A 24,093-nucleotide genomic window follows, 5' to 3' on the forward strand; every position below is an offset into this window, starting at 1 on the left:
AGTATTTGACTTTTTATATTCAGAAATAATGGATAATTTGAGATTCTCCATTTTATTTTATTTTTTTGTAGTAGAATATTTCTGAAGATGTACCTCAAAAAAATCCTTTCAAATTTTTCACTTAAAACTCAAATAAATAAAAAAATTCTCATTTGAGTATAAGCAAATTTTCAACCAAATATTTTTAAAATTCTATAAATTTTTGAAATATTTTCACTTTTCAAACTCAAATTCCTTTTTTTCTAGAAAATTTTTGAAATTAACCTTAATTTTGTGTTTTAACTGACATTTACTGTGTTCTACCTACAAAATTATTTAGTATTTTTAGTCCAGTTTCTAATGCAAATCTTTCGTACGCTTGAAAGGAGACAAAACTTATGAGTAACTTTTCAGAAAGACATGAGCTCGTTTCAAGACAATAATTCCTTAATATTGAATTTAAAAGGTTCCAGTTTCACTGGTAGATTATTTGACATTTTTCCCAAGTGAAATATTCTGGCAGAAAAACTGGAACTTTTTCATCAATTTTAATGAATTATTGACGTTAAAACCAGGCGTGTTGCTGCTCTTCCTGACCAAACATCTCTGATAAATCAAACTCACAGCAGTTTTAGTTTTAAACTGTTTTATTTACTTCGAGTACGTACAGAATAAACAGTAAAAGGTTCCAGAAAACAGTATTTATTTATTTGTGTGTTGGCTGCTCTGCAGAGGAGCAGCTTTAGAGCAGAATCAGTGTGAAGGTAACAGTCTGGCTGAAGGTTTTACTGCGTGGCGAGAAGGCACAGAGCTCTGTGTGAGAAACAACCTGCTGGCAGTTTTTATTCAAAGTTTGTTTTTTCTCCTGAAAGCGACACGTTGAATGTTTCACATCGATTTAATTCATCAAAACTGTTTTCAGTTCAGCGATTTGAGGTATAATTTGTTACAAGATTCAAACTTAAAGGAAGAAAATAAAAGTAAAACACTAGTGTTTAATCACAAGCATAGATACGTGCTAACTCTACTTTTATTCAGCTAGTAATGGCTTCAGTAAAGCGGTTAGTAAAATACATGATTTCATTTACAAACTGGAGAATCTGCTCCAGTTTTCCAGCCGGGTGGGTCAGTCAGTCTGGGAGTCGATTACTAAAACCTTTTTGATTGATCGCTTCGCATTGGCTTACAGGGAGTGTCGGATGAGCACCGCCCGCCTGGGACGCCGGGAGGATCAGAACGAGCGCCACCAGAGTGGTTCCGCAGGCGGCTCGTATTTAACACGGGAAATAAACTCAAACTACAGTTAATGCATCGTTAAAAACAAAAAGTAGAAAAAGTTGTAAAAATTGCCACTGATATTCGCTTTTTTTTTTTGTTGCTGTTTTTAAAAGATTTTTGGTGTAATTATGAAAATAAAAACGGCAGATTATTGTCGAAGTGCTTCACAAGCGAAACCTTTTTTTTTTTTTTTTTTGCAAGCTGTTCATCTTTAAAACAAACGATTAAAAACGTGATACGTCTGATTTTTAGCTGCACTAAGAAATCTGTTTTTCCGAACGCTCCAGATGGAGAAAGCCGGCACCGCCTGCCGTTTCCTAGGAAACGGGCGCCGTCTCGGTTCACAGCGGAGGAAAGCGTCCCGGTCGGTTGTGCCGCTCGGCCCTCAGCGGGCGGCGAGGCGCGTGCGAGGCGACCATCTTGTGCGTAAAGGTTTGTGGTTTTGTTTAGATGTGTGCGCTTAAGTTGCTGTGTTGCTGCTGCAGGCGGCGGACTCGGCGCCAACCTCTCTCCGTCGCTCGCCCCGACGGTGGCGGCGGCGGAGGTCGCGCCGACCCCGGAGCTGCCTCAGGTCATGGGCGAGAGCGGCGGCGACAGATCAGCCGGCCGAGGGACGAAGATGTCCCTCATCAGAGCTGCAGAGAGACGGAGACGATTCTGCTTTAAACATCAGGGAAAAAAACTTTAAAATGTTTTATTGCAGAAGAAAAGGGATTAAAATCCTCCGTCGTAATTTAAACTGATTAGAGAATCTATGAACTTTCAAACAAACATGATCTTCAAACTGGGGTTCGTGGGCCGAATTTGGCCACCTGGTAGACGGCACAGGCACCACCAAGACTACAAGTCCCAGAATGCTTTGCTGCTGAAAGTTTTATTTAAAATTTTAACTGTGCCTATAATATTGAGCCCGTTTCAGATTCAGTTTGTTTTCAAATGAACATTTTTATTACCTGAAGAGAAGAAAAAACTTTTTCTGTTGACATCGTGAAAATCTACTAGGAGAAAAAAGAACTATTGAGGAAATGAATCAGTAAAACTACTAAAGTAGAAGTAGTTCTTTTTCTACTATGGAGAGGAAAGCTTGAACAAGACGAAGTAAGAACTACAACTAGAAGAACTACTAATGAGATGAATTGGTTGAGCTAGAAAAAGAACTACTATAGTAAAGAACTAATAGAAAAGAACTCAAACAACAAAGAACTGATCATCTGTTCTCCCCTTTCCAACAGTTTCATGTTGGTAATAAATCAGAGTCTGCGCCTGTACCGTGTGGGGTTCCTGTGGGTGCGCTCGTTTTTACCTGCGGTGTCGCACAGTTCTGACAGAACCGGGTCTCTGTCTGTGAGCAGCTGACTGCGTCCGGAGTCCAGAACCAGATCCGACTGGTCGCCGTCTTCCAGCGAACCCTGAAAAAAAACAAAGAAAAATATCAGAGAGGTTTTCAAGGATTAAATTAAAGCACCTATGAGGCTCAGATTAAAGCACCTTCGTTAGCTACCATGTTAGCATTAGCAATAGCTTTAAAAGGCACCTAGAACTTTCTACCAACTAAAATATCAAAACATTTCATTTAAAAACAACTAGAAAGGAATCTGAAAGTTTTCAGTTTGAACCTGAAGTGGATCCGATTGAAAGCGAAAGTTCAGAGTGAAATGCTAACGCCAGCTAGCATCCTGCAGGCCTCACCAGCAGCCTGTGGCTGAGCAGCAGCTCCTCCTCTATGGAGGTCGGGTCCGGTTTGTGCCTCTTGTCCTGGATCAGCAGCAGAGGCGGCGGCTCTTTGTCCAAGTCGTGGGTCCTGAGCGAGAAACAGACGAACCGGTGAAACCAGGCAGCAAAAAATCAAAAATAAATGTTCAGGAGGTTAATAAACATGTTCAAAAGCTAAAACCTCAGTTTATTTTTTATTTTATTTATTAAGACCAAATTATTCAATTTAAATATTAGAAGAAAAATGATTCTTTTTTAATCAAACAATGTAGTTGCAAATATGTCGTTTCTGCTGTTGGATAAATTCAAACAATAGTTAAATGCTCTGTCATTTGAAACATAATTTAAAAAAGGAAGATAACATGAAAAGTGTCCGTCATCCTCATTGATCATGTTCAGATTCTGGTTTCCTGCTTCACTGGAAGCTTTAGGAGCAAAATGTTTCCTCTGGCGCCCCCTTCAGGACAAACTATTGTCTCTAAAACGTGTCAAAAACTTTATTTTATTGCAACAGAAAATCTCAAATTATGTCACTTAAAAACAGTTGATTGACACCAAATTGGGCAAGTTGACCTTTCATGACCTCAGGAAACTATTACTAACATCTTTAAAGTGACAGCAGCACAAATTGTTGCAGCACAAACGTTTGACACCAATTTGGTTCAACTTGAATAATGTGGGAATAAACTCCTCTCAGGACCAGACCCAGGATGATCCCGACAGGAAGTGATGCGACTCACCTCTTCCTGCTGACGGTGACGGCAGGAATCCCATCGGCGCCCTGGAGCAGCAGCGAGGCGGGTTTGCCGGCTTCCTGCGGCAGATTGCTGAGGAAGGTGAGCTGGAAGTCGTCGTCCATGGAGATGTACGGCGCGTACATCTCCAGCTCCTTCCCCTCCACGTCCTGAAACAAGATGGACGACAGCTGGGATTCAAATCTGAGCCGTTATGATAACGGCACATCACGGCCAGTGTACGTAGAAAAAAAGGAGTAAATTTCTGCCAAAAAACTAAGGAATTTTCTAGAATAAACCAAGTTAAAAAAGTCAAAATAATTGAATTTTGAAACTCAGAAATCTTGTTTTTTTTGTAGAATATTTATGAGATTTATCTAAAGATCTGAGTTTTTTTCTTGACTTTTGGAGCTCAGAAACTTTTTTTTCTAGAAATTTCTCAGTTTCAAAAGAGAAAACTTAGATTCTCAGAATTTTTGAAAACTTTTTAAAACATTTCTAAGATTAATTTCAAAATTTTTGAGGTTCTTTCGACTTTACAAATTCAGAAATTTCCCAATTTTTTTCTAGAAATTTCTGAACTTCAAAAGTGGAAAATTATCAACTTTTGAAACGCAAGAATTTTCCAAGTTTTTTTTTTAAGGATATTTTCTGAAATTAATCTTAAAATATCAGTTTGTTTGTTTTGTAGTTGTGCGGAGGTCAGGTATTTCCAAGTTTTTTAAATAACATTTCTAGCATTATTGTCTCCATTGTGGCTCCGTAGTTTCCCACCTCGGCAGCTTGTTCCTTGAGCTGCGTTTCCTCCGGGCAGATGGTGAAGAAACGCTCCACCTCGCTGGTGTCCATCGCCTCGTCCTCACAGGGGCTCTGGGCCGGACGGAGACCAGCAGTCAGACCAGAACCAGAACATTCGCTGGTTAAAAGAGGAGGCTCGGTTACCAGGTCCGGCTCAGAGGAGGCGGCCGGCGACGAGGACGGATTCAGACCGTCGAAGATGGGCGACAGCAGCTGCCGCAGCCGAGGGCTGCACAGATCCTTAGGATGGTCCGGAACCGTGTCTGGACTGGGAGGACTGGCGAACGACAGCTCCACCCCACCTGACGGGGAAAAATAGGGCTGGAACGATTAATCGAATTAATCGCGATTAATCAGATTTTTAAATAATCGTCAAATAGTTTACTAATCGATTAATCGCTAACTGTAATGTGACCCATTTGGTGGGAAAACAACACAAAGCAGAAATTAAACCAAAACTGTACAAGAAATAAAAACATTTCAGTTTTTATGTTGTTTTAACTGCAGGTGGATCTTTGCTACAGATGATCAAACATTCACTAAAGGAATAATGTTACTGCATTTCAGGCAATAAAATATTTATTTTCTAATTGAAAAAATTAATTGAATTATTTGTTCATTTGCATTTTTACATATTTTTAATATTATATAAAATAATCTTAAGTGGTCAAATGAAAAATCTACAGAATGTGCCTTTTTTTGGTCAATTAACCATCATAATAATTAACCATCATAATAATCCAGAACTAAAATCATTAGCTAGAGATCTGAATAATTGCTTGGAAAGTTTGCAGGATCTGCCATTTTTTACACGATAAATGATGAGAATAACCGATTAATCGTTCGATTAATCGTTAGCTGAAACCGGTCAGACTGGCCATCGGGTCAGAACGGTCGGCTCACCTGCCGTCAGCGGCGGCTCCCCGCCGTCCTCCAGCTGCAGCAGCTCCTCCGGTTTCTCCGTCAGCCCCAGGAGGAGCTTCGCCGAGCCGCCGGCTTCCTCGCCGTCCGAGTCGCAGGTGTCGGAGATGCCGCTGTCCTCGGCGGCGCGCTCCGGGGAGGACGGCTTGGTTTTAGGCAGGAGGCTGCAGCGGGTCTGCTCGACGGACAACACCACGTCCGGCTGCTCCACCGCGCTGCAGGAGGACACAACCAGGAGGAGGGTTAGAGCTTCATCGCTCCTCCTCCTCCTCCTCTGGAAGGAAAGGTTCGCTCTCCGCCAGTCGGAGCACCTGAGGATGAAGTTGAGGCAGACGACGGCTTCGGGCTGCGACGTCTTGTTGTTGTAGAGGACGGTGGCCTGAGTCTCGGCCCACACGAAGCCGCCGCTGTTGGCCAGGAAGCGGTAGGGCGACGTGTTGACCTGACCTTTGGACAGAACTGCAGCGACAGGAAGAGGAACTTTGATTCACTTACACTTATTCAAACGCTGCCGGGCGTAATATTCAGCAATAAATCAATAAACGGCACAAAATGATCGCAATAATTTACATTTTCATAATTTATCTTTTCTCCCGTTTTCTACCAAAAACTGGATGATTAAAGTTTTCAGTCTGGTGTTTTATGAAGGATCATTTTGTTTAGATACTTTATATTCATTTCATTTGTAGTTTTTGTTTTTGTCAGATATTTAAAATGTCCTCCAGGTCCTGAGTTAAATGTTCTTTATAATTTAAAGTTTATTGATCTTTGAAAATGTTTTCTTGCTTCATCACTATTAATGGCCTCAAAACAACAATATTATTGTTTATTGTGACAGAATCTGTTGCAATAAACAATAATAATGTTGTTTTGAGGCCATTAATAGTGATTTATTGATAAGGACATAATAATACATTTCTAACATCAGCAAACTTTAAATTTGTAAAGAACATTTTAAACATCCAAAATGAAAACAATCACCAAAAACAAACAAATAAAAACATCACATAAATGAAATTATTAAATATTTAATCTTTTAATTTAGTACATTTATTAATACTGAATTTTAATACTTTTACATTTTATTTAAAACTCAACATTTTTTCATGTATTTTTAAAAATATTCCAAGTCATTTTTCATAACTGTATTCACAACATCCAGGTTTGTGTATTTATATCTATTAATGGTTTTACAAGCTAAGCTTTTTCCTGGAAGTAGAAATAAACTTAATATAATTAATGTATATTAATAATGTTTGACTTGAAGGATTAAATATGTTTGAACTTCTTTCCATCCTTTCAGGATTTGATTTTATGTTATTTTATGTTTTTTCTGTTTATATATTTTGTGTTAATATTTGCATTTCTATACGATAGTAAAAAAATTAATTATTTAATAATAATTACTAAACTCACGTGTCAGCAGGCTCTTCTTGATGCGATCCGAGTCGAGCGCGTGATAAAACTCGTAGGCCGAGCGTCCAATCAGGTCCTCCGGTTTGTACCCCACCAGCTCCGTTACCCTGACGACAGAAACCCGCAGAGTAAAACCCGAGTGCGGTGAGCCTGTGGGCGGAGGACGGGGCGGGCGGGCGACCCACCTGCCCTCGCAGTGGGTGAAGCGCAGGTCCATGGTGTGGCGCGTCAGGAAGGTGCAGCTGTCCAGAGGGAACTCCACGCTGGACGGGTGGCTGATCGGCTCGCACAGCAGCGTCATCACTCTGGCAGCAGGGGGCGACGCTGAGCCAAACGGGCGGATGTGGCCCGTGCAGTGGAGAACCTGAGGGAGAGGAGAGAGGAAAGCTGAAAGGAGGGATGAAAATATATAAAATCTACCATTTTTTCCACAAGAGATCCAATTTTTGTCTTGTTTTCTTTAATAAAAAATAAATTACAAATGACAGAAAAGTGGATTTTGTTTGTTTTAATCCTCCTTTATGTGAGCTTAACGATGGAGACCTAGAGCCAGGCTACGAGAAGCGTTTGATCATGAGAATCATATTAGAATAAAGACACATAAAGTCTTAAAAATAAGTTTTTTTAAAATGGGAACAAAGTTTGGATATTTTCTTTTGTTATTTTTTTATGTCAGTATATGCTGCTAATGTTAATACTTTATTCTTGCACCATTTCGACATCATCAATAAAAAAAAAAGTAGATACAGAACTAGCCTGGCCTCATTATTATAAAGTTGACCTGAACTCAAAAATAAACAGAAGCTGTCAAACAAGATGGCCGCCCTGACGTCACCACAGAAACCAGAGGAGAAATTGGGTTAAAAAAAAGAAGTAAAATCCTGATTTTCACAAATTAAATCTTCACTACAGATCCAGTGATCAAATATTAATAACTGTTTCCGTCCCGATAATTAAAGCAAAAGGTTTTCTGGGGTTTTGCATGTAAAAAGTTTCCTAATTTAGGCAAAAAAAAAAACAACATTTAATGACATTTTGTTTTCATATCAAACTAAATGTCAAAGTTCTCCTGTTGGGTCAGAGCGGTACCATCTGCCGGAGCGCGTCTGCACTGTAGGTGACAGGTCCGGTGCTCTGCAGAGCCGAGCCGGGCCGGACGCGCTCCGAGTTCCCGGGATCGCTGGCGGAGGCGTTGACGCGACCTTGGCTCGTCTCCACGGAAACACTCTGCGCCTCGTATCGCTTTCATCCTGGACTCACATGAGGGACAAATTTAAGCTCAACGCCACGCAGCGGCTTCACCGTCCGCTGGGACGCATCCCGACCTCAGAGCGACGGCCTCACTGCGATCCGATTACTTTCTCCTTTCAAGTAACGGTAACAATACGCCCGAGTTACGAAATCCTGATTCTGTTTCCGTTGTCATGGTAACAGGGATCCTGCTACACAGATTTTTTATTTTTTTTATTTTAAATCATTATTACTCCTCCCTGCACTTTAACTTTTAAAAGATGTAAATTTTATTAATTCGTCGCACAGGAAATATTTATTTTAATTATTTTATCATCTATTTGAACGAAGGAGTGTGAAAAAACAAAAATAACTTTTTTATGGTGGAATAGTGAGAAAAACTTGATTTAGGCAGAAAAAAGGATTATATTTTCAACAAAGTCAGAAACTGCTGGAGTTCATGAGTTTAAAAGAGCAAAACAAAAGTTTAAAAAAGAGGCGGTTTAATTTGATTAAATGTCATAAGATGGAATATGCAAAAAGAATAGAATTCAGGTTGTGAATATTTGTAACCAAGTGTTAAATTAATGACTTTAGAAGTAAACAGTAAATAATTTCCCTCTCTACCTTCCAGGTGGCAGATTTGATGTTGACGGTGCGCCCCCTGCTGGTCAGGGTGCTCTTCATCCGCAGGAAGAAGTTCCTCTCGCTCGGTTGCTCCGCCATCAGCTTCTTACTCAGACCTGGAGGCGCAGAAGCAAAAGTCCCTCAAAACATAAAAATGAAAACCTGCCGCTGGATGAGCTCCTGTTCTGTTCTGCTTTTTTTGTGTATTTGAAACATTTCTTCTTACGGCAGATACAAGTTTATACGTCTTTCTACGCCTTTTTATTCATGAATCATCTTAGTTGTGACATAAACTATTCATATTTATTCGTTCTGCGGTTCTGACCTGGACGCGGAGTCAGCAGGTCTCGCAGCTCCTCCTGGTCGCAGGGATGAATGAAGTCGTAGACGCTCTGACCGATCAGCTCCAGCTGTGGGACAGAAAACAAGCCGGTCAGACGGAGGAGGGACCGGGCCGGGATCGGAACCGGAGGAGGCACCCGGCCGGGATCGGAACCGGAGGAGGAACAGGGCAGGACCTGCGTGATGCCGATGTGCTTGTTGACGTTCTCCGTCAGGAACACCATGTCCCCCTCCTCGGTCATCACCATGACGAAGCCCGCCAACGCCTGGGGAAAGAAGGCGTCCATCGGATCTTCATCCTCCTCCTCTTCCTCCTTCTTCACACTCTCTTCTGTTGGGTAAAAACAAAGTAAAGCTTTTAATGCCGACCACAGCTGGATAGATTACACTCAGTAAAGTGGCTCATATCAAAATATTCATCCAAGAAATTACTCAAATGAAAAAGTATTTGGTATAAAGTAACTGATCAAATTATCATTCATATTATATTTAAAACATAAAATTATTGGACAAACTAAAATGTAAAGTTAAGTGGAAAGTTTGGTGTTTTAAGTGTAGTAAAAATAGTCCTAAAGTATTATTTTTTTTAATTACTAAATTAAATGACTTCTGTCTTAAATTACCACATTTAACAGAAGAAACTGTAAATTATAGGGGATCCTGAATGAATGTTGTGACATATTCGCAGTTATCCATGATGGACACAGAAAAAAAGCTAGCTAGCTAGAAAGAGCACATTAGCAGCTAGTTAGCGTTAGCCTTGAGTCACAAAACCTAATGAAAATGTCTGAATGCAACTCAAACTTTTGTCTGACAAAAAGTCCAGCATGAAAACAGACTACATATACAACTGAACGACAAAATTTTAGACCAATAATTTGCATATTTAAGGCTAATTTACTTTTAAAAACTGAATTTAAGACGTTTTAAGGACGTGCAGACACCCTGAGTATTAAGAGTTTTATCTATTTTTAGTGGATCCAAACACAGAGAATTAAATCTAAATTATGTGACTTTTGTGGAATTAAATGTTGGAAAGATAAACACTGATGTTAGCTAAGCCAGGGGTGTCCAAAGTGTGGCTCTGGGGCCATTTGAGGCTCTTGGATTGAGTTTGTGTGGCCCCCATCCACAACTCAAGAACGATACAAGTTTTAGCCAAAGATGCAGATGGAGGCGTTTCATTTTTAATCTGGGTAAAATTATTACCGGCATAATTAAAAAAATGTAAGTTTTAGTTTTTTATCTACATCTATATCCAGAGACTCTGCTGCAGCGAAAGCAGAGGATTTCCGTCTCACCGGGTCGCAGGAGCTGCTGCATCCGCAGGAAGCTGAGCGTCACCCTCATGATGCCGGCCTTGTCCAGGTGGGTGCAGACTCGGCGCGGCAGCGGCAGGGTCCGGGCCAGTTCGTAGAACACCTCGGTCTCCTGGCTGCGCCGGCAGCGGGCCGCATCGCGAGAGCGGAGCTTCCTCTGCTCCGAGCTGCTCCTGCAGGACGAACAGGAGGAGCATGAAGCAGACTGTCGATGGTACCGAGCCCAGTTCTGGTTCTGCTGCAGGTTTCTTCCCGTTAAACAGGAGCTTTTACTCTCCACTGTCGCCATACGCATGCTTGATTTGAGAGATTGTGGTGAAGTCGATGAAACAATGCAAGCATTTGTGTACCGATTTATCGACCGACCAGCCGATTTATCGACCGACCAGCCGATTTCCTTAATTTTGGGAGATCTGTGATCAGCTGATACTTAAAAGTGAAGCCGATCTTATCAGCGAATATCTAAAAATCAGCCGCTGTCCTCTGCAGTTAGAGGTTTTACTGATTGACCGGCCATCTGGTCATGCAGTTGTCAATATTCTACCCACTGCTGCCAACTCAGTGACTCTCTTGCTACACTTAGAAGCAAACAGTTGCTGAAATACAACTTAGATTGAATTAAAACAAAAATGTGTTTGTATGCATTTATAACCAGATCGTTGCTTCTCTAATCTGAATGATTTCTGTTTCTCAGGTTGTAAAATCCGTCCAGATCCACCGACTCGTGTCACCTGCTGCTGAACACATTAAAAAGCTGCAGCTACTTGGATCCGGACAGAAGTGAACATGTTAAACTTGCTGCTGCCTGAGCTAATCGGAGGAAAATCAGAGGCGCAGCCAGTCCGCCCAGACATGGACGTCCCACACCCACTTCACAAGGCAAGCAAAACAATCTCAAGTGGAAAAATACCAGCAGGATCTGTAACTTGTGACATGGAGCGCAGCCTGGACCGGCCCCTTCCTCCTCCTCCTCCTCCTCCTTCTGCAGAAAACCTAGTGAACTCTGCAGCGCCTGAGTCCTCGGTTTGGACCGGACCGGACCGGAGAACACACACAGACACACACCAGACCCAAACATGGCGACTCAGTTAGTCGTTCTTCCATCTAATCGCTTCCTTTTTACTCCTTCTGGGGGATTCCAGCTAACGACTATTTCACTAATCAATTAATTGATTATTCTGACGATTAATGAATTCATCATATTAAAAAAACCAGCAAATTCAGCAGATTTTTGTTCAACTGCAGTATTTTTTACTTTAACATAAAAAAAAATTAAAGGATTTAAGTGAACTAATTTTAAGAAATTCTTTAAATGTGAAAAACATCTTATTGCCTAAAACGCCACAGCAGCATTCCTTCAGTGAACGCCAACATGTGATCTGATTATTTTTAGATTAACAGATTAATAATTGGGCAGCTAAAAGTGATTAAATGAGTAAAGCATGTTTACAGACAAAGAATGTCTTTTTTTATCTTAAATGCAAAACGTATATAGGTTTTTTTAGCAGTTCTGGGTTAATTTCTGCTCTGGATTTGTTGTTTCAGCAAATTTTCCTTTATCGAGTCTCTGGTTAACAATTAATCAATAACTAAATGAGCTGATTATCTGAATAATCGATTAATCACGATGAATGATTCCAGACTTGGTTTTCTGCTCAGTTCCCAGCAGCTTCCTGCGGCTCCCGATGTAAACAGAGCAGCTCCCAGCCACGCCTCAGCGGCCACGCAGCCGACACGTGGCGCGCCGCCTCTGCTCACGTGAACCACGCCGTGGGTTGTTGTGAAAGTTTCTGCAGGGGGAGGAGGGAGCGGCAGAGGGCCTCTTCACCCCCTCCGATAGGCGCTGAACTCAGAAACCCTACAGACCCTCACGTTTACGGCATGATTCCACCGAGTGTCTGAGCTTCAGCAAGGGGTCAAGTGTCAAACACCTGCAGCAGATTACAGGGAGATGCAACCTGGGAGGAGGCTGGAGGAACGCTGCAGACACCGATCCGCCTGAAACCGGCAGGATCAGAGCGGAGAGGCGCCGAATCCAAAATGACAAACAGAACAAAACACCCAAACACGTCACGCTGACTCATCGGTTTTAAATCCGTTTACAGCCATTTCTTCTTCTTCTGATGCTGGGATCAGGTAGTACACAGTTCTGTTCAGTCCGCTTTAATCCAACTCCAGTCCATTTCACTAGAAAGTCTGGTTCTTTTGGGGACGTGTGAATGCTAATCGAACCAAAAAGTGAACTCTGGTCCGCCTGCAAACCTCGTTCCGTGTTCGGTTGAAGTGAACTCTGATTCGGTTTGAATGCCTAAACCAGGACGTGGATGACAGCGCAGAGCATTCTGGGTAAACACAACCAAACCAAACGCATCAGCCACGTGCTAGCGGGAAATAGTTAGTGGTCTTTAGCCAAAGACAAAATAGAAATCCACCAACCACTAAAATCTGACGACACTCTATTTCTGTTTCCATCTGGTGAAGAAGGAAGTTGCGCTCAGTGTCTTCAGAGGTTTTTATGTCGTTTCCTTTCGTGGTTGCTGGTGCAGCGCCCCCACAGGCCCGGAGGGGAACAGGTTGCTCGACAACATCCAGGGCTTCGGACGTCTCCCAGAGAGCTGCTCAATCATCCGAACACGGAGACCAACTAGACCAACATCCACCTGAACAGGTGGGGCCAAGAGCGAAAGGTTGCACCGAGAATACAAAGACTTGAACCAATAGACGCCCAATATCAATATGGCCGACACCGATCACCAATATTTATTAGAATTATATACATTTCTCCAGAGGAGCTTCTCTGCTTCCTGCCTGGGGCTGGAAATATGGTTAAAAATACACCAATATGGAAGAATTTCATACCAGTTGATATTAGGGCCGCAACCAGTGATTACTTTAGTTATTGATTAATCGATTATTAGGGCAATCGATTAATTGTACTAAAATTTTATACACACACACACACACATATATACACACACAGACGAAATAACATTGTAAATCTGTTCAGCCCAAAACTCAAGTGGCAGTTTTAGCCTCACCGGATTTCTGGAATAAAAAAAATCTGTTATCTCTTGCTATCGAATTATTAATTTTAAATAAAAAAATCAATCCCCACCAGATCAGCCCTGTATTGATATTAAGTCGAGCAGAATCTGCTGAGCTTTTCATGTTGGATTTTTTAGCTGCAGATGAATCCTTTGCTACAAACGATCAAACATTCACTAAGAGAATGAATGGTGATGATGCGATTTAGGCCACAAATAGTTTATTTTCTTATTTAAAAAAAAAAATTGAATGATTTGTTTATTAGCATTGTTTTTCTAAGTGGTTAATTAAAAAGAAATCAGCAGAATGTCATTTTTTGTTTATCCAATTAATCGTCAGAATAAATGGATTAATCATCAGAATGATAAATTAACAAAATAATTGTTAGCTGCAGCCCTAAAGAGCTACTCAGGCCAAATCCCAAAAAAAAAAAAAGATTACTTATTGGTATGGAGCAAAACGATGTGTCCAGAAAAATGAGATTGCACATCACCATAGTGAAGCATGGTGGTGGGAGCATAATGCTGAGGGAATGCTGGTCCTCAGCAGGGTGAGAAAAGCTGGACAGACGGAAAACCTGTGAGAAGCTGCAGAATTTATTACAGCAGCTGTCGATGTGACGCAGTTGGAACGATTTCAAACGGGAAATCTTCAGTTTGTTGCCAAGTAAAGCTGGTAGCAGCTTGCAGTGAAATGTGTTTCTTCATCACTTCAGGTTGCTCCGAAAATTAAAACCGTTAAAACTGTGCAGCCGCTGCATAACGCCAAACTGCTGCAGGCGTCGTGATGCAACCAGAGGCTGGAATTTCACTCAGGATCGACGCCGATGTAAACTTCCAGCTTCTGTTCAGAGTTAAACTTGAGGGAGTGAAAGGAAAAAAACCAAAACCTCAGATCTGGCAGATGATTGCAGGACCTTTAAGATCATTTGGGTTGTTGTTCCTGTTGTCCTTGTTTAACTAGGTTACAACTGATAAAACACGGCGATCTCTTCCTGGCTGGCTGGTTTGTCTGAGCCAACTGTGACGTCCTCAAAGTGAAGAACTCTGTGTACTGGGAACAGGAAGTGCAGTGTACAGAACAAAAACACGCCGCATAAACAACCACGACACATTTCAGTTTGATCACGTTGCATCAGCAACCAGATCCAGATGAAGGTCCAAAAGCCGCCGCCGTGTGTAGGCGGCTGAGCGTGCCAAGTCATGCCCACTCCCACAGCTGTCCTGAAACTTCACCACGACTCCGGAGGAATGAGAAACTCCACACACCGGAGCTGCAGATTACTGTAACGGAGGAAGCCGCAGGAGGAATGTTCCTGCTTTCAGGGGTCGCCACATGAGGCAAGGGGTCAAGAATGGCAAAGAAAATATTCTGAAATATTCCACTGGACACCTCAGGGTGTTTTAAGGTTGATTTACTCAAAATAATTTGAATCAGTGGAGGCAGAAGAGAGAAGCTGAAGGAGCAGATGTAAAGCTGCTGTTTAGGGCTGAATCGATTAATCGTGATTAATCGATTATTCAAATAATATTTTACCAATTCAGTAACTGTTTAATCAAAAAATAACTGAGCAACAACTGTACAAAAACTAGGCACATTTACCAGTTAAGATAAAAAACATTTTTTGTTTGTAAATACTTTCTACCCAGAATTACTCAAGTGGTCATTTTAGCTTCACTTGGTTCAAATTTTGTAAATAAATAAACAGATCAGCATCCAGCAGAAAGGGTTTAACTTTTTATGTTATAGTATTTTTAGCTGCAGATGAAACCTTTGCTGCAAATGATCAAATGCTATTATTGCATTTTAGGCAAGAAAATGTTTATCGTCTTATTTTAAAAAAAGAAATGAATTATTTGTTTATTTGCATCTTTAAATGCATTTATAATACTGTATAAAAAGGCTTTTGATGAAAAGTCTACAAAATGTGCCATTTTTTTTATCTGATTATTTGATTAATCATCAAAATAAATCGATAGATTAATCGATCGTTAACTGCAGCCCAACTGCAGTTGAATCCCTGTGAAGCGAAGCTTTAAACGGGTTCCTCTCTGAAAGGCCTGATCTGCTGCAGGGAAGTTTCACAAGTTCAGTCTGAAACAAACATGTGTACTTGTGAGGAGCTGAGGCCGATAACATTCCTCAGCAAACGTTTACTGTAAGCCCCGTCAGGCTGCTGACGTAAAGAAACATGAGAACAACAACAACAGAGCCGAGATCATCAAACTCTGGGAGTGGAGATGAACTGGAGGGAGTTCTGGACCATTTTCATCATTTTGATTATATACAGCATGAAGCATAATGTCAAAATCATTGTTTTACATGTTCAAAGGAGCAGGTGGGAGAATAAATTTATCTAAATACTCCAGTTAATGATTCATCGCTTAAATCAGTTGATGATAATCGATTAATCCCAATTAATCATTTCAGCCTTCATTTAGTTCCTTTAAAAAAAGTCACATATTCTTGTCATTTTGCTCCAGTTCAGTCATTTTAACAAGATGCAGCTGAAGTGAAAACTAACCCATCACTACATGGTGGCAGTGAAAGACGACAGCAGCTCTGCTGGTCATGAAGGAACTTTTCCTCCCACTTCATACCTACCTGCCAACTCGGCTCTCTGGCTGCCTCACCTGAACCCCATTCAGTAATTTTAGGACAGAATCAGGGTGTAAATCATCTGATGAGGACGTTTGGTTTGGCCTGTACAATAAATCCATTGATCACATGATCATTTCCATTTGCATGATTTATCGTTTTTCTCCTCTCTCTCTTCCTACTGAATGACTAAAGTCCTTTTTGTGAAGGACAGTTTTGTTTAGAGAGACTTCATATTTAATTTATCGTCCAATAAAATTTGTTATTGTCTCAGACCTGCGTGACAATCAACTATCATCCGAATCATTTCCAAGGAACTGGGTGAAGTTTGCCAGGATTTTCACCATTCAGGAAACAACAACTGCTACCGTGAGGGCATCCACCATTATGGTTTTGAAACAGACAGTCAAGCTGTGGAACAGCGTTCACATCCAACTGTGTTGAATGAAACACCAAGCTGATGAACCAATAAGGACTGGCGCTCTGTCCCGCGCCGACTGTGGGGAACAAACGGCGCCCAAATAGCTCATCGAACTCGCTAGAATCCGTTTGGATGGAGGGAAATGATGAAATTGATCATGACAGCTCAGTAGACCCGACTATAACATCTCAGCTGACTGTGTTCCTGGAGTCAGGACAGGACGCCCCAGTATGCAGGAGCCTGAAGCAAACATTTGTTTCATTCAAACTTGAAACTCAAAATATAAATAGGACACCACACTAAGGTCAGATTGCTCAGAATAAAGTCCAACCCAAAATAGATGCCCTGCATGTCAAACATTTGGTTGTCAGTGCAGCAAGTTAAAGTTTGTCATCTCATTTTTTACCCAGGTGGTATTTTATGCTATTTTATGGTCCAGGGTATTCAGCAAAGCGTTTTCACTGCTAGCTGGACTTTCACTGGACAGGCAGCATTAATCCCAAACATGACGTCAAGCTAACGCAACAACAAACTATCATGTCTTGTATTTGTTTCAACCAGGGCCGTTTTTCTGCCCTCAAATCAATGGCTGCCAGCAGCGCCATCCTAATCAAACCGAACCGCTATGGGCCCAGAACTGAAGCGGGTCCAGGAATGGTGTGGTACGGGTCAGTTGTAGCGCACCACAGTGACCCGTACCACTCAGCAGAAACAAGACAACATGGAGTCAGATTTTTAGAGTTTAAAGTAGGAAAAATCAACTTGAACTCTGATACATGAATAACATTTTCCTTAATATCTAAAATGGCCGCCACATCACCCAGAGCTTTGATCGCTGCAGAATTAAACTGTTCATTTACACTTTTGTAAACAGACCGTGTTATATTTACAGGCTTGGATTACTTGGAGTAGTTAGAATAGATACTGATCACATGATCACAGCAATTAGCAGGATTGACCTGAAGCCAGGTGAGTAAAACAGGCAACAGGCTGGAAATGAACAACTTGGCTGACTTCTGAATTCAAAACAGAAGAAACACAGCTCTGCTCCACACCTGTCAAACTGAAAGTCACTAAAAGTGTTTAAAATGTGTGAACAACAACAGGAAGAAAGTTAGACTTCAGAAACTAAGAGCTCTGCAGTCAAGATCAGACAAAAATTCACAACAAGAGAAAGAAATTTGGCAAGAGGGCGGAGTTTAAGAGAACAAACTGTCCTAGTTCAGAGGACAACCTGTGGTCATTATCTGTTTAAATGGCAGTGTGTGTTTACGTCCTCTGGAGTCCGAAACTGACTGAGAACATAATCTGGACTGTGGCCATGTGGGTGAACTATATTTACCAAGTAATGGAGGATTACAGATTACAGCAGGAGCTTTATTACTGTCCTGCAGCAGAGAGAGGGACACGAACAAACACTGGAGTTCAAATAAATGAGCTATATTTACCAAAGAATGGAATGAGAACAAAGGCTTATTTTTAATCCACTTAATTCAGATTATATTTAAATAAATCATTTAGACTTTGGCACAAACAAAAATAAAACACTTTTACCCTGAATGTCACCAGAACAGAGGAACTATCTGACCTTCTACTGCAGGTCATTTTTAAAGGAAATACTGTGAAAGCAAGCAGCAAATAAACACAAACTCTCAGCAGACATTTCTGATCAAAGCAACAACGTGAAATTAAAAGTGAGGCTGAATCCACGCAGAAAGCCTCCATCTGTGACCGTGGCGTAAACAATGGCGCAGAAACAAGAAGCAGGGAGCCTCCAGAGCCCACCCACACGACACATTTTCACCGAAAGCGACACATTTTGGCCAGCAAAACGGAGAAATTATCTTAACAGGTAGCAGCGGATTTAGCTCATTTAATCACAACACCAGATAGTTGCAGCTGTTTGTTCTCGCAGCCGAACTCGTTTCGGGAAATTTCGAGCAAATTCTCCCACATCTGAATCATGTAAATCCAATTTTTAATAAAATATAGTAATAAATAAATGGATCTCACCGTTTAACCGCCACGACCCCGTCTTCCTTCTCCATGTTTCATCAGAACACCAAAGCAAAGTCTCACTGTTTCCTCACGACGTTCACCGTAGCTCAGAAAAGCGACGAATAAACGGATATCACTGCGCGCGCATAAAGACATCAACGGCTAGCACAGGCCACTTCCGCTCACCCTTTCAGAATAAAAGCCTCATACAAACTCAGGGACGAAAAGCAATGTAGGCTAATATAAATCAGTGGAGTAAATAAATTACAACTTGCTCAGTTCTTGTTTTATTTATGTATTTATTTATTTTAAATCTCATAGGTTTACCAGAATTCAGGGTAATTTTAAAAAAAATAATTTTTCTATAATCAGTCTAAATAAATATTTCAACTGTAAGTATTTATTTTTAATACGTGGGCATAAACAGCAAGCCTAAGTGCTTAAATATTTCAGTTTTAATACAAACCAATATACATCAACATTTGTTTGTTGAAAATGACAATATTATTAACTTTCACTCAAAGGTTTTGGCACAAATAAATTAAAAGATTTTAAATAGTTTTAAATCGATATATTACGCGTAGTACCCATATATTGCACGGGTTACACTTTTTAAATTTAAATTACTAAAATAAATCAACTTTTCAACGTTAATGGCGAACGTTCTGTCTTGTGGTGCGTTTGTATTAGCTGGGAAATTAGACTTTCAAAATGACGTCACACTCAGTGTTACTGTTCTGGGCAGCATCCAGGCTAACTGTTGTTAGCAAAACATTGTATTTATTTGCGTTTTGTTAATTCAAACCCCCAACATGTTCACTGGCTAGTGTTGAAAAGCTGAGTGCGTCGCAATTCTAAGGAGACGCAAACAATCCAAGCTACAACGAAGGAGTCCATCGCTGTAGCCTTTACGGAAATTTTGTGTCGGGATTGTGGAAGCATTTCTCCAAATGCACATTTTAGGATCGGTGATTTGAATTTTAGGGATGTTCAAATAGTCTTTTTGTGACCTTGAAGTTAGAAATTCTTCCTTTCCCGGTGGGACTAGAACGCACCATGAAAGTAGGTCAACGAAGCGAAGACGGCTTTTATTTTCTGTCCTTCGGTTTTCGCCGTTGCTACGTTTCCAGCTTGACTCTTTCGACGCTGCCGTGTCGCCACACACCCACACTACGTCACCCTACGTCACTGTACGTCCTGTTTATGTCTTTTCATAGGCTTTGAAGAGGAGGCGGGGGTCTTGAGGTACACGAACTATTACATAACCGCATTTCCACCAGCGGAGAACTGAAAATTGAAATCATACACGGTCAGAGCTGTATGAAACGTTTTGTTTGCGGGTGGAGGTGACGGAGACGGCACTATTTTGTTCCACAAATGCGAAATCACTGTGCATGGGGGCAGATGTGGACAAAAAAAATACAAATTTTATACCTGGAAACATTTCTTTTATAATAAAACAATATATTTGGCAGAAATTATGGTAATCATACAAAATAAAACAAATTATCGTACATTTTTATTTCCAATTTTAGTACCTATAGATGCAAATTAAGACAATTTCCAGATGTTTATGAAATTTATGCATAAAATCATTCTGAAAACTGCATCTTGTATTTTTGTTTGACCTTTCTCGTGTTATTTATTTTTATTGTTCATTACGTTGTATTTTACGTGAAACAGTTTTAGAAATGGCCACGATAGCTGCATAATGAGCTTCTTCACACGGAATTCCGCCCCCTACTGGCCAACTAAGGCCACTATCTCAGGTAATTCTGCAGAAATCAGGTGCATATTGTTTTACTTGTTAAAGCTTCTATTTCCCAAAAGAAATACATTTTATAATATATATATATAAATCAAATTCACATATTTTTCTGTCCAAAATGATAAACTGTATTCATCTAGTGTTATATTACAGCTTCAATCTGACGGATTATACCATATTTATCAGACTGTGCAGCTGTTTGAAATTACAGGTAATTGTTAAATCTAATTTTCTTTGGTGGTCCACAGTGTTCTTCTCTATTCTATTTTTATATTTTAAATTGTCAACACAGATTATGTCCTCCTAAGCGAGCTCCTCTGTATTAACTCCAGACATACGCCATTCAGTAAGAAACAACCAATCAGAGCCAGGAGGAGGAGCTTAGTGCTGTCAATCACTCTCGTGCTCAGCCCTCCCCTTCATAATCTACAGTGGATGCTAAGGCTAGTTAGCATGGCCACACATGACTGCAGATAAACGGTTTTTCTGGAACAGTAAATTGTTTCTCTGATATTAGCAAGCCGAGCAGCGAGTACATGAGGTTAATTGACAGCGCTAAGAGTATGAAACGTTTGCAAAAAAAGAAAAAAAAATTTCATATATGTTCATTTAAATTTTTTAAATACATATGAAAAAAAATATTTGTAAACGTTACTTACCGCTTCTTTAAAGATGGTACAAGTAAAAAACAACGTATTTTCTCCTTTGGGATAAATTAAGTATTTTTTAATTGGATAAACTATTGAGAACCAAGGAAGAGATGAAACCGCAGAGAGACGAGATAATCCAGTTTATTCTGACAGTGTTTGTGATCAAAGTGTTTTAAAAGAAAAACTGCGCAGGTAGCAGAAACCCAGACGGATGTCGTTTGCCTTCAATGATGTGAAAAGGTGTTGATTTAAAACTCACTCCAGAACCACGATCCAGTTCTGAGCCGAGCTCAGAGCTTCGACAACAAACATGAGAAACGCACAAATTAACCCAGAATCACAAACTAACCCAGGAATCCGGCCGTTTTGTGGGCTGCCGTTTGTAAAGTTACACAGTAAAAAAAAATAAACAGCAATAATTTGGTTTATTTAGGCTGTCGTATAGAAAAAAGGGGGAGTTCATTTTTTTTAAAATCGTATTTTCACCATGTTAGAAATTTCACTTTTGTTCTCAAAAGTTTCTGAGCCAAATCTCAAAATGTCAGATTTTTCTAGAAATTTAAAATTTTTCTAATTCTGAAATTTTTAAGTTTTTCCCAGACAATTTCTGAAGTTAATCAAAATATTTCTGTTTTTTTTTTTCAAACTCAGAAATTTCCAAGATTTTTTCCAAGCAAATTTTCAAGTTTTCAAACTTTCTCAAAAAATGTCTGAGTTTTTTTTTTTTAGAATATTTTTGATTTTCGGAGATCAGAAAAGTTTTTGTTTTTTCTGCAAAATGAAATTGCAGAAATTGACTCCTGTTTTCGGTTTAATTCGGCCCAATACACCGTCGTAGAGGTGGCTGTTCGGACATCTGATTCGTGTTTATCTGCCTGCTGTGTGAACACAGATCTCTCCAATGTCTGCTTGATTGTTTAACAGACTGATAAATAACTACCACTTCACATAAATCAGCTTTAGAAGGGACAACTTAATTTTCCAGAGCTTAATGTTTGTGTTTGTTCTTCTATGTACAAGTGGAAAAAGTGAAAGTAAAAGATTTGTTTAGTTTTTCTGCATCGTTCACTAAATGACTCCGGCTCAGACTGAAGCAGCAGAAACTTCAAATCTGGTCATAATTTAAAATAATATTAAACTTTCAACCTGATGATTTATGTTCTTTGAATGTTTAAATAGATCTTTTACATTTTATAACAAAAAAAATTAAAAAAAAAAGATTATATTTAAAGTGGCTGATAATATCTGGGCTTCTTTTAAATTCTACACAAATCTTTGACTCTGATCCGTTTCCTGCTTTGTGACTTTATGTTACATAACGACACCAAGGAAAGGAAGGAAGGACAAAAGGAAACAATGGAGGAAAGACATACGGAGGAAAAAAGAGAGAATAAATGAAATTAAGACATAAAGGAGGGAAGGACGGAGGAAAGGCGAGAGGAGGAGAAATAGGGATTTTAAGGAATAAAAGTCTGAAAATATAAATATATATCTGCAAATTCCTGTTTTATTTTCCCAAATTTATCCAAACCTGGAAAATACTGGAATCAAATTCCAGAGTTTTCCAGAGTTTCTATGAAAACCCTGATTCAAGTGCTCCTGGTTGCCCCCTGGTGGCCAAACACGGCAATAACACAAAACCTTACCAAGTATTTTGTCCCTAGTTTTTACAGTAAACATCTTCCTACACTAGAAATAAGACAAAGCTAACTTACAAGTAGCTTTTCAGCAAATAGGAGCTTGTTTTAAGTCAACAAATCCATAATACTGTTTCCACAATATTTTATCTATGGAAGTATTTTTGGTGCAAAATTATTTGTGCCTTGTTACTGAGAAGTTGAAGTTGCAGAGAAAAAAAAATTCAATTGTAGATTTTTTCAGTCTTTCACAAAAGCAAAGCAGCAGTTACGCCTTTCCAAGTTCTTAAATACACGACTTTAACTGTATTTTTTAAGTTACACTTTTAAAAAAATATTACACTTTGTAATTGTTGTTTTGTGTTTGTGAAACACTGGAAAAAAATATACAATTACAAAATTCCTAGAGAATTTTTCTCTGCAACTTTAACGTCATAAATACTTTTGCACCTAAAATACCTCCATACATGTTTCCCATGTTATGTCTCTGTGTCCAAACTCTTGGGGCCAAAACTGGCAAATTTAAACTGCTGGAAGGTCACAAAAGTCACTAAATTAAAAATACATAAATCAGTTTACTGTGATTTATTTTTTTCTTGCTCAACAATAAACTTTAATATTTTCATCAATATTAAAGCTGCAGTGTGTAACTTTTATAAAAGTTGAATATTTTACATGTTTGCTAAAACTGTCACCATGTTGTAACAGGTTGTTATCAGACAGATGATCTATGAGAAGGTCGACCTCCTTCACCTCCTCCCTGAGATGCTATTGGCCTCTGAAGAAAACCACCAAAAACAACCAATCAGAGCCAGGAGGAGGGGCTTAGCGCTGTCAACCATCCTCATGTACTCGTTGCTAAATGTGCTAACGGCAGAGAAACAACTCACCATTACAGGAAAACTATTTATCTGCTGTTATCAGTGGCTATGCTAAGTAGCATTAGCATTGACAACACAATCTGCTAGCTCAGGGTAGCAGAGATGCACAAAAGCATGACTGACAGCGCTAAGACCCGCCTCCTGACTCTGATTGGTTGTTTCTAGCAAGCACTGGGAGAAGGCAGAGGAGCTTGATTTTATTTTATTTTTTCACAAATTATGTCTCATAAACTGACATGGAAAAAGTCTCAACAAAAATGTAAAAATCAAAACATTTTAAAAATAGAATTTACATTCTGCAACTTCAAATAACTGATATGTTGCTGAAAAGTTACTTGTAAGTTTTGTCAGTAACACTTTATTTGAAGGGTTGTGCACAAGACACTGTCATAAACATGACATAACACCTGAACATGAAGGAGTCTTTATGAATGTTTATGACTGTTGTCATGAAGTGTTATTAACGACACTTTTAATGCAAAGTTGCTCTAAAAGTTGCATTGAAAGTCTATTAAAAATGCCAACTTTGCATTAAATTATCAGAATTTACAAAATCATGCAAAGTTGGGCATTTTAATGGACTTTTAGAGAAACTTTTAGAGCAACTTTGCATTAAAAGTGTCATTATTTACCGAATGACGCTTCATGACAACCGTCATAAACATTCATAAAGACTCCTTTCTGTTTATGAGTGTCATGTCAGTCTTATGCACACCCCTTCAAATAAAGTGTTACCGT

The 24,093-nt window shown here is 39.8% G+C and overlaps 1 protein-coding gene across 2 annotated transcripts; it reads right to left on the bottom strand.

Annotated features, from left to right (window-relative positions):
- Positions 1 to 608: 608 nt before the first annotated feature.
- hif1al (hypoxia inducible factor 1 subunit alpha, like) lies at positions 609 to 18,544 on the bottom strand. Of its 2 annotated transcripts, XM_017308372.1 has the most exons (15): positions 18,435 to 18,543; positions 10,340 to 10,530; positions 9,215 to 9,369; positions 9,022 to 9,106; positions 8,697 to 8,812; positions 7,025 to 7,203; positions 6,840 to 6,946; positions 5,735 to 5,882; positions 5,406 to 5,638; positions 4,647 to 4,804; positions 4,479 to 4,574; positions 3,711 to 3,874; positions 2,947 to 3,058; positions 2,561 to 2,666; positions 609 to 1,892 (listed from the first exon to the last, which is right to left on the bottom strand). In XM_017308372.1, the coding sequence occupies exons 1-15, from the start codon at positions 18,467 to 18,469 to the stop codon at positions 1,825 to 1,827; spliced, it is 1,953 nt and encodes a 650-aa protein (XP_017163861.1). In that variant the 5' UTR covers positions 18,470 to 18,543; the 3' UTR covers positions 609 to 1,824. The 2 variants fall into 2 exon arrangements, with proteins under 2 accessions (XP_017163861.1, XP_008424883.2); XM_008426661.2 differs by having other exon boundaries at positions 4,479 to 4,804; positions 18,435 to 18,544.
- Between the last annotated feature and the right edge of the window lie 5,549 nt (positions 18,545 to 24,093).

This window comes from Poecilia reticulata, linkage group LG13 (genome assembly GCF_000633615.1).
Source record: "Poecilia reticulata strain Guanapo linkage group LG13, Guppy_female_1.0+MT, whole genome shotgun sequence".
NCBI lineage: Eukaryota > Metazoa > Chordata > Actinopteri > Cyprinodontiformes > Poeciliidae > Poecilia > Poecilia reticulata.

What these genes read in the sequence shown, in the direction of transcription:
- hif1al (XM_008426661.2), bottom strand. Translation starts at nt 18,469, where the DNA reads ATGGAGAAGGAAGACGGGGTCGTGGCGGTTAAACG. An exon ending in CAAGAAGAGCCTGCTGACAC is followed by an intron (nt 5,883 to 6,839) that starts GTGAGTTTAGTA and finishes CTGTCGCTGCAG; the next exon opens with TTCTGTCCAAAGGTCAGGTC. An exon ending in GGAGCCGCCGCTGACGGCAG is followed by an intron (nt 4,805 to 5,405) that starts GTGAGCCGACCG and finishes TTTCCCCGTCAG; the next exon opens with GTGGGGTGGAGCTGTCGTTC.